This window comes from Podarcis liolepis, assembly GCF_965112155.1.
Source record: "Podarcis liolepis genome assembly, chromosome: 1".
NCBI lineage: Eukaryota > Metazoa > Chordata > Lepidosauria > Squamata > Lacertidae > Podarcis > Podarcis liolepis.
In genome coordinates this window covers 133,677,343-133,688,097 of record NC_139554.1, presented here as the reverse complement: position 1 = coordinate 133,688,097, position 10,755 = coordinate 133,677,343, and the positions used below count along the sequence as shown (strand labels likewise).

General features: G+C 43.9%; 1 protein-coding gene and 1 long non-coding RNA gene across 2 annotated transcripts in view; one reads left to right on the top strand and one right to left on the bottom strand.

The window, feature by feature from the left end:
- Window positions 1-2,211: 2,211 nt before the first annotated feature.
- Window positions 2,212-4,734, bottom strand: LOC310693583. The gene is made up of 3 exons (XR_014519253.1): window positions 4,486-4,734; window positions 3,434-4,110; window positions 2,212-3,172 (listed from the first exon to the last, which is right to left on the bottom strand). It is a non-coding gene; the product is annotated as an uncharacterized lncRNA (long non-coding RNA).
- A 2,906-nt stretch (window positions 4,735-7,640) lies between these two features.
- Window positions 7,641-10,755, top strand: part of DRC11 (dynein regulatory complex subunit 11) — a 103,202-nt gene continuing 100,087 nt past the window's right edge. Inside the window, exons 1-3 of the mRNA XM_083472989.1 lie at window positions 7,641-7,926; window positions 8,816-9,143; window positions 10,557-10,676. Coding sequence (XP_083329115.1) covers window positions 7,916-7,926; window positions 8,816-9,143; window positions 10,557-10,676 — 459 coding nt within the window. The 5' untranslated portion in view covers window positions 7,641-7,915. The remainder of the gene's footprint in view (window positions 7,927-8,815; window positions 9,144-10,556; window positions 10,677-10,755) is intronic.

Below are 10,755 nucleotides of genomic sequence, written 5' to 3'. Positions count from 1 at the left end.
TTTCAAAAATTACATTTTTCATAAATGCATACACTTGAATTAGTTCTTTTTTCTTATTATTTCCACACGCAACCTTCAAAATGTCTGGCTTGTGGGTTTCCTTTTGGCTCTGCTGAAAGGCTTAGGAATGGCTGCACGTTAAGTGAAAACAGAATGTTTTTTTCATTAGTCTTATGGCTCAGGAGGCAGTAACACTTCAACACACAGCAGCAGTTTGAAAAGTATGGAGCCAACAGTCACCACAGTGTATTTGATAAACTGGGGCAGCCGCAGTTCGCAGGAAGTGCCAGGGTGGCTAAATGTGTGAACAAATTACGGATGTATACGTTCTCATAGAATCAAACTGTCAGGCCAGTCATTTTTCCTCTTGAAGGGGGCCTACAACAATCTTCCATTGTGAAAGCCAGACTTCCAAGGACTCAGTATAAGTGATTAATTTCTAAAATGTGGCACAAATCTATCTGGAAGGTATACCTTTGGACTTTGAATCGCATGTCCCCAATTTGGGATTAGTGAGACAAATGAACTGTGCACATGTTCAAAATACCCTCTTGGTCATTTTTGCTTCACAGATTGTGAAGAAGAACCCCAACAGATTCTGTTGTGAGCCCTGGTTCAAAGTACAGTAAGGTCTGGATCCCTGTCAGGTATGACACATACAATATCCTGTTCATTCCAGTTGAGGAAGTCTGTGATGAGCCTATTGGCAGCAGGGGGAGCAGAGGAAAAGAAAGAAAGAAAGAACTAGATGGGAAGATTAGATAGAATTCACATGCTTCTTTAATTGAAGTTATCTGAAGTGTTGCTGAACACACAATTTGTTTTCAACTTCCCTTTTCAGGAGTCTACAAGTCACACAATACATACCCTCCAACATTTCTCCAATCAAAATAGGGGGAAATACTATTCCTTAATAATAATATTACTATTTATGCCCCAGCCACCCTGGGCGGCTTCCAACATACATATTTAACAACATAACAAAACGTTAAACTTTAAAAAACTTCCCATTACAGGGCTGCCTTCACATGTCTTCTAACGGTTGTAGAGTTACATATGAACCGTGTTCAGAAAGTGGTGGGGGGGGATGAGTGTTCAGACCCCTGGGCTCTCACTTGTGGGGTGCCTCAGGGTTCTGTCCTCTCCCCCATGCTTTTCAACATCTACATGCAGCCACTGGGAGAGATCATCAGGGGGTTTGGGCTGGGTGTTCATTAGTATGCGGATGATACCCAGCTCTACCTCTCTTTCAAATCAGAACCAGTGAAGGCGGTGAAGGTCCTGTGTGAGTGTCTGGAGGCAGTTGGAGGATGGATGGCGGCAAACAGATTGAGATTGAATCCTGACAGGACAGAAGTACTGTTTCTGGGGGACAGGAAGCGGGCAGGTGTGGAGGATTCCCTGGTCCTGAATGGGGTAACAGTGCCCCTGAAGGACCAGGTGCGCAGCCTGGGAGTCATTTTGGACTCACAGCTGTCCATGGAGGCACAGGTTAAATCCGTGTCCAGGGCAGCTGTGTACCAGCTCCATCTGGTACGTAGGCTGAGACCCTGTCTGCCCGCGGACTGTCTCGCCAGAGTGGTGCATGCCCTGGTTATCTCCCGCTTGGACTACTGCAATGCGCTCTACGTGGGGCTACCTTTGAAGGTGACCTGGAAACTACAACTAATCCAGAATGAAGCAGCCAGACTGGTGACTGGGAGCGGCCACCGAGACCATATAACACCGGTCTTGAAAGACCTACATTGGCTCCCAGTACGTTTCCGAGCACAATTCAAAGTGTTGGTGCTGACCTTTAAAGCCCTAAACGGCCTCGGTCCAGTATACCTGAAGGAGCGTCTCCACCTCCATCGTTCTACCCGGACACTGAGGTCCAGCACCGAGGGCCTTCTGGCGGTTCCCTCACTGGGAGAAGCCAAGTTACAGGGAACCAGGCAGAGGGCCTTCTCAGTAGTGGCGCCCTCCCTGTGGAACACCCTCCCACCAGATGTCAAAGAGAACAACAACTACCAGACTTTTAGAAGACATCTGAAGGCAGCCCTGTTTAGGGAAGCTTTTAATGTTTGATGTATCACAGTATTTTAATATTCTTTTGGAAGCCGCCCAGAGTGGCTGGGGAAACCCAGCCAGATGGGCGGGGTATAAATAATAAATTATTTATTATTATTATTATTATTATTATTATTATTATTATTATTATTATTATTACATATCTCCTTGGCTCATGGGTCACTGTCAGTTTGCGTTTCTTAGTGCAGAAAGTATTGATCTGATGCGTAGAGATCTTTCCTATTCTCCTTAATTCAAGAGGGTTCTGGAAGTTTCTCTGAAAGAACTGAGAATACTACCTTCTGAGTTAAAGCACTATTAATATACTGTTACATGGTTATAAACATCTTGTTAGCGATTTGCAATGCAATTCTAGTCACCTCAAACATTCACAGTGCTATGCAAATTACAGCTCCGACTTTCATTTATAAATGCAGCCGATTTTTTTAAAAATGCTGTTAGGATTTTTCTCACACTGACACCTTGGATATTGAAACCATTGTTCTGTATAATTATTATGATGGAGGAAATCTCTTTCCTCTCCCAATAAAATATAATGAAAACTGGGCAGGTGCTAGTTTCTCAATGGTTTTACCAAATTATCCACAAGGCTTGGCCTGCAAAGTATATTTCTTAGCCTGTGTTTTCTCAATGGCTTATGGAAATAGTGTCCATTTTAAAGGACAGCAGGTGTTCGAACAATGAGTAGCCGCCTCCTTCACATCTGTGCTACAAAAGCTGCATCAGTGTTTACAAGAAACAGGATCATAAAAAACATCCTGCCACTAGAACACACACAGTCACACAGAGAGTTGCTATTCTTCCCCCCTTTTTTCTCACACACTGGAAGGTTTATTTATAGCCTGTCAATAAAAGCATACCTGCTTGGAAAGAGGGGGAAACGAGCCGCACTTCCATGGGGAAGTGATGCAGAAGCAAATGAAGGGAAGCCCTTCTCTTGACCAGTCTGTTTTCCATTCTCTTGTCCACTCAAACCAGATTGTTAACCCTTTGGAGATGCTTTGGGATTTTTGGGGAAACAATCCAGTGCAAAGTAGGCACGCTTGAGACATATTAAGCATGCACTTCACTGTCTCCCTTTGAAACCAAAGGAACTTTCAAACTTACCATATTTTTTGCTCTATAAGACTCACTTTTTCCCTCCTAAAAAGTAAGGGGAAATGTGTGTGTGTCTTATGGAGCAAATGCAGGCTGCACATCTATCACAGAAGCCAGAACAGCAAGAGGGACCGCTGCTTTCACTGCGCAGCGATCCCTCTTGCTGTTCTGGCTTCTGAGATTCAGAATATTTTTTTTCTTGTTTTCATCCTCCAAAAACTAGGTGCGTCTTGTGGTCTGGTGCGTCTTATAGAGCGAAAAATACGGTAATTTTGGCCGACTTATGTTTTACCATATTTGCCAACTTAGCATGTAACACGCAAAAACAAAAAAAACCACAGCTAGATTTACAAACCAAAGAGAAGAACGTCCCTTTTCAGCAAAGGGGAAATACAAGTGTACTATTTTGTGAACACCAAAGACCAAATTTAGCACACACCATCTTGGTCACCTGCAGGATGACTTCTGTTGAGACAAAAGAGACAGGAGGAGTACAGCTCTTTAATTCCTGTGGACCTCTCAGTGACTTTTGAGACCACTGACCCTGGTATCCTCCTAGACAGGCTGTCTGAGTCGGGTGCTGGAGGCAGAGCTTTGGGATGGTCCTGCTCCTACTTGGCTGGCCAATTCCAGAAGGTGGTGCTGAGGGACTTCTGCTCAATCCTCTGGCAATTGTGCTTTGGCGTCCTGCAAGGTTCTCTCTTATCCCCCATACTGTTAAACTTCCATGTGAAGAAACTCCTGGGTGAGGTAATATGGATAAAGGAAGAGAAGTGTCAAGAGGTAAATGACAACAAGTTCTATCTTCATCTTTCATCAAAACCAGAAGAGGCAGTGGGCATTTTAAATCAGTGCCCAGGTGTGGCAATGGCTGAAAACCAATAAACTGACACTGTCTAGGTCTAGGTCTAGGTGTGGAGGAACACTGAAGGGGATGTTTACCTGAAATATACTCAGAGTCGCAAAGTGATTTCATGCTCTTTATTCAGCTCATAGTGGTGAGGAGGAATGAATGAAAGTCTCCTCACAGTATCTGCTTTATATACATTATTTACACAATGGGCTGCACATGATTGGCTAATTCCGGAATTCTACTGTAAGCCAATCAGGTTGTGGATTCACTTCTATCTGGAGCATGATTGGGTGGTTCTTGCCAACCAATCATACTGCTGCATTGTTCTAGGACCAATCAGACTGCTGCATTCTGAATCCTATTGTTCTAGGACCAATCAGACTGCTGCATTTTGGATCCTATTGTTCTAGGACCAATCAGACTGCTGCAGTTTGGATCCTATTCAACTCAGTACATAACATTACCCCTATTCCCTCCAGCCATTTTCTGTTCAAAACCATGCCTCCAATTGTTTTCCCACCCATCGGAAGTAGCTAGGTACTGTACTTATGTTGAGCTGGAAAATGGTAGACAGTCTTCTACTCATTTTCTTAAGCACACATATAAGATTACTGGGAAAGATATAAACTAAGATGCCACCATTATGGTATTACAGTTCAGACAAATATAATTTATCATGTGATTGTGGTTGGGGAGTGCAGGGACCCATTAAATATGCATGGATTTCACATGGCCTTCTCTCTGATGCTCTATTCTCCCTCTCCTGATTCATGCATCACCCCACTTTTTGCTTTCTGGTCAGCCCATTTTTCTTCCCCCTGCCCAGTCTCCCAGTTCACTTCCTCTCTTCTCCTCTTTCCTTCCTACTTTCTGCTTAGCAGCCACACTTGAAAAGTACTTTGAGCTGAAAGAGGAAATGAGTAAGAGGATAGCTCTTCCAACTTCCTCTCAGCTTTATGTGCTTCTCAAGGAGAAGGGAGCTAAGTACCCTCACCTGATAACGGAAAGGGGCTTCAGGGGCTTCATGGGCACCAGGGGAAGACCTGGAGGGCCCTAACATCAATTTCGGTTTCATCATATTTCCATGCAGGTGTAGTTTTAAAGCAACAGATATATGTAGAAAGGGTCCTTGACCAGCTGTATTCAGCAAGAAAATGTCATGGGATAATATCCTTCAGCCATGCTTTAACGCGCATATGGTACAGAGGCAGTTCTATTTCCATTCATATTAAAAACATTAAAACTTGACAGATTGCAGGTTGCAGAAAATATTAAACATTGCACATGTTCTGGCCATCACTGTTTAGTTTCTAATTTCCTGATATTTACTTTTTACTATACTACAAAAATGACCTCTAACCTCCTAACTGGTTAAACTTTGACACTGTTCTGGTGTTGATGAATTGTGAATATATACATTGACCCTTGCAAAATGTTAAGCCAAATAGCTTTCTAAACTATCTGCTAATAAATTACTTGGCTAATAGCCAGAGGTTTAGTATTCCTTTCTTGCCCAAACATCTGGTATATGTTAAGTGCAATTTGTATTGTGTGTAAGATTTGCAACATTATCTGTTTTAGAGTGGCATCCTATATGAACATACTGGTGGAAAAAACGGAAAAAACCCCACCCTGCTTTCCCATGAAAATATTTCATAATAAAGTGTAGTTTGACCTAGATTTGTTTATTTTTTTAAAATCTACCTTAATTTGCACCCAAAACCATGATTTAGGTTTTTTACTCTGCAGTAAAAAATGTGGCATATGGCATAATATTTAATATCTGGCCAACTCCATTTTTATTATTCATGACATTTTATATTTGTCACCATGGGGTCACTTTCCCTGTAAGTATGGAGTGGGATTCTTCCAATTAAATTTGAACTTTATGTCTTTCAACTTTCCTCCAAAACCTCTAGGTCCATGCACTATGTGCAGCCCTGAGGAACATGCTGCTACTGTATCAAAGTCAAACAAAACAAACTACAGTACTGTACTGACCATCTTGCCTTGAACTGAGCATCACTGCAGCTGTAGGTCCTTGTAGCCAGCAGCTGTTCCCCACACCCTCAATGCTGCCCACAGACTTCATTACAAGACAAAATGAAGTAGCCAGGAAAGCTTATTAGGGAAGGTTATATGGCCTGAGGACAGTTAGGAACCTGAAATTAAAACTACCACTCATGCTGAAAAACAGACCTAAGTGCCAATCCTATGATTCCAAAAGTATAACTGCACTTGTCCTTTGCAGGGCAACATAAAAGGCATTGTATGCAGAGAGTGGAGATTCTTATTTTGTTCACTTGTGAGTTCAACAAAGGGTTTCAGGGTGATGGTCAATAAAGTAGTATTAAATGAGTTTAAGGATACGTCCTGGAAGTGGATGCAGGTGGGGAAGTGGACTGATGTGGACTGAAGAGGGAGAAGTGAAGAGAAGTGAGAAGGTAGTAAATCACATCTATGGGTAGCTGGAATTATCCTCCCCCCCCCCCCAAGTCTAACCACATCTACTCAGAGTAAATCCTATTGAATTCAGCAGGCTTACTTCTGGCTATGGGTTAGGACTGTACGGGGACCTCTCTCTGTGCTGCAAAGTGTTTGGGGACAGGATGGTGGTGGCACCAAAAGAAGAAGTTGGGGGGGGTGTCACAGAAAGAGCAACATATATTTCTAGCTGGCAGAGTTGTGCCCTACACGATCTCTGAAAGAAAATAACAGGAGTGCAGCATTTAGGGGGTGTTGGAGGGCAAGCTCCTTGTTTGGGGGACACATGCTGCCCCTCCCCCCACATCCAGCACCACCCTGTCTTTTATGAACGTCCTCTTATACCCTTTTAAGGGACGTGGGTGGTGCTGTGGGTTAAACCACTGAGCCTCTTGGGCTTGCCGATCAGAAAGTCGGCGGTTCGAATCCCTGTGACGGGGTGAGCTCCTGTTGCTTGGTCCCTGCTCCTGCCAACCTAGCAGTGCAAAAGCACACAGTGCAAGTAGATAAGTAGGTACCGCTCCGGCAGAAAGGTAAACGTTTTCGTGCGCTGCTCTGGTTCGCCAGAATTGGCTTAGTCCTGCTGGCCACATGACCCAGAAGCTGCACGCTGGTTCCCTCGGCCAGTAACGCGAGATGAGCGCCGCAACCCCAGAGTCGTCCGCAACTGGACCTAATGGTCAGGGGTCCCTTCACCTTTATACCCTTTCAAATGTGGTTGTGGGAGTGGGTGGGGGGAGAGGAGTTATTGGTTAGTGGTTTTTTGTTCTTGTTTTTATTATGTACTTTTGTGTTTTTATCTTGTATTTTCATGCTGTGAGATCTACGGATGTATACCCCTCGGCGGTATACAAATTTAATTAATCATAATCATAAAGATTGTTTAGTTATGACATATGTACACATCGCGGCGGTGCACAGCGTAGAAACACAAAAGAAAAACTCAAAACGCTTAATAAAGGCGAGGAGGGCAGCAAGGCCAACCCATCACCTCCTTGCTGCTCTTCTGCCTTAGTATTGGGGGGGGGCGCGTAGCAGCAGCAGCAGCAGGGCAGGTAGGCAGCCCGGCGGGGGGGGGGCGAAGACAGCCTCCCCCCAAGGAGCCACGTGACCCTGCGCTGCCCCCCCCCGCCTCCGGGTGTTCCCATAGCAACCTCCCGGGGCGCCTCCGCCGCGGGCCTGGCTGGGCCTGGCGCCCCGTTGCTAAGCAGCGCCTGGAGCAGGAGGAGGAGGAGGAGGAGGCTGCGGGTGTCGCCGTGCAAAACCCCGGAGCCCGGCGAGGGCGGCTTGGCTTCGGGCTGAAAGAGCCTTCTAACAAGCCCCCCCCCCTCTAGGAACAGGGTCCGGCGGCGCCCCTCTTCGTCCACCCCGCCAGGAAGGGAAGTCTGGGCCGCCGCCGCCGCTGCCGCCATGTCCCACAAGTAAGTGCGCCTCTGCCCCGGGGAGAAGGAGGCTGGCTCGCTCCTCGGGGCCCAGAAGCCTCTTTCCTAGCAGAGGCGCCTCCAAGGAAGGGCCCGATCTCGGCAGAGTTCAGCCTCTGGTTAAACCCCAAGGGAAAACTCTCCCCTAAGTGCATATTATATGTAAGAGACACATATTGCAATACGGTCCAGGAGCTCAAGTGCTCCTTGAAGATGATCCGAATAGCTGGGTCGCTTTGTGCGGAAGAAGGCAATCCGAAATTACTTTGGCCTTTAAACGTCGTCATCACAAATGCTCTGAATTCTGCCTGGAACCAACTTTGAAGCCGGTGCAACTGTTCCATTAGGCGAGCCATGCTCTGAAAAGTTTCCCCCGTTAACATTCTGGATCAAGGAGTTGCCCAGTTTCAATTGCACCCCTTATGTAAAGTGCAATGCAATAATCAAGATGTGCTTCCTCCAGAAACAGGTGTCATTGGCACACCCATTTCAGCTGGGCCAAGGCCCTCTGGCTGTAGCTGACTCTTGGCCATCCAGGGTCAAAGCCAGGTCCAAAAAAAACACTAAGCCACAGACCTGCATTTGTAAATCCCATTCAACATTGGTTAAATGTAAGTACCTGTGGATCCCATCGGACTTGGTTAAGGTTACCAGACGTCCCCGTTTCCTGGGGTCAGTCCCCAGATTTACAAGTCAGTCCCCATACAAAATCCATTGAAGCTGAAAAGTGTTCCCGGATTCATTGGAAAAAAATATGGTAACCTTAGACTTGGTGCTGCTTACTTCTAAGTAGACATGAATAGGGTTGCACTATTTGCTATATTTTACTTCGTTCTCTTTGTATGTACTAAAGTGTTCTCTTCCCCAACCCCCCAACCCACTTTATTAGCACTTACAATAAAATGTGGGCGGAAGCCCAGGAGTCCCTCAACTGCCTGTTACAGAAGGAGATAGAAGAGAAATCCCACAAACCATTGAAAGATCGCCAAGTAGTGTTTCAAATGCTAGGCACTTTCTACGTCAAGTATGTGCAGATATTTCGAAATTTGGAAGCTGCTTATGACCAGATTGTTCACCCACAAAAGCGTTTAATTATTCGGCAAATGCTTGATGGAGTAATGGGTCGTATTTTGGAGTTAAAGAATGAAATGGTGGAACTGGAGTTGTCAGAATATCATTACTTTGATGACATTTTACAAGATCTTAAGCTGGCTCCTGTAAGTATAGTCCCTTCATGTTGTTTTTCATATTGTAGAATCAAATCCTAAATAACTGTTTGTTTTCTTTAAATAACTGACTTTTGTGCATCTTAATATAGCTGTCCAATTGTTCTCAGTTGTAAAAATCACATGAAAAAAATTCAAAGAGCCCCACTCCATTGAATACTTGGTTCTTGAACTGTTATTCCATTTCCATTTTTCAACTATAGTATGTGAGGTTTTTTCAGTTTCACCATAGAAATGCAAAAAGCTGCTCCAACCCACAACAGGTTAAATCTAAGCCCTGGCTACCAAGTGCAAAGAAGATACTAAGGATGGACCTAAGGATGGAGACATATCACCTTCACCTGTAATCAAGGAACACATACAAAAACTGGGCTTCAGTGCGTTGGGGGGGGGGGGGAGCTGATAATACCCCAGCAAACCTCATTGAGAATCATGGATTTAATTTATTTCTCTCATACAGCTCCACCTGTTGCCCACTTCATGAACTGCATCAAACTTTCATTTAAAAAAAGATGTTAAACTGTAAATTCGGCACATAAGCTATGTTTACATTCACACAAAGCTACCTTTACAAAAGATGGCTACTGAGAACCTTCACATTGCTCCTTGAGAACCCCTAAGTTCCAAAAGCAGTTTTCAAAAGACTCTTTCACCAGGGTGGTTTGAGGGAAAATAGCCTATCAGTGGTGCATCTCCTGTACTAATGGTTAGCAAGCCATAAATGTCTCATTCTTCTCCCACATGCAGAAATACCCACATCTGTGTCTTTGGCTAGCCCTGATCCGTGTAAGCACTTTATCCAAGCAAGAAATACAACACATTAAAGAAATTGTATAGCTAATTTCTAGACAACATATTGAAGATATAGCATTCTCTTATTTTACCTGTAAAGGCAGATTACCAAGATAGTATTTGTGAGTGATGTTCAAATAGAAATAATACAGCTTTGGCATTCTACAGCCTAATATGTTAGTATAAGTTGCTCTTTTCAACAGTGGGTTGCACTTAAGGATTTCTTATGCAATAATTAGTAATGAATAAGTACACTCAACAGGTATCTTCTGTACTGCAGCCTGATGCAGTACCTTTTGTGCTTTTATTAGCATCTTCAAATGTTCATATATCACATTATCTTGTTGATTTATAACCCATTTCATAGCCGAGCACTCAGTATAAGACAACTGAAAGGCAACATAACCAGATTCAGAAATCCCTTCTTTGGGATTTTATATTGCTGAAATAAGTTAAGACAATTGCAGAATAATAGCAACTTTTATGCACATCCATAATTCAACATTCCCAGAAATGTATGTTTAATATGGGCACTTTTGACTGTTTTGTAGAGAAATTGTATTCATTGAATGACCAGCATGATTTACAAAATTAACTTTTCCTCCCCAATAGGAAAACATTGAAATTCCAATCCCAAGGTATTTTATTAAGGAGAAAATAAAGGTGTTGAAAGAGAGGGAGAAAATCCTTGCTCAGATAATGCTTGATGCTGGGATGTATGATGGCGAACCTGTGAGTATATCTATGTAATCAGTTCAGGCAGAGCTGCTGAAAGAGATGGTTCTACCTTCTGCTGTCCTCTTCTTCCTCC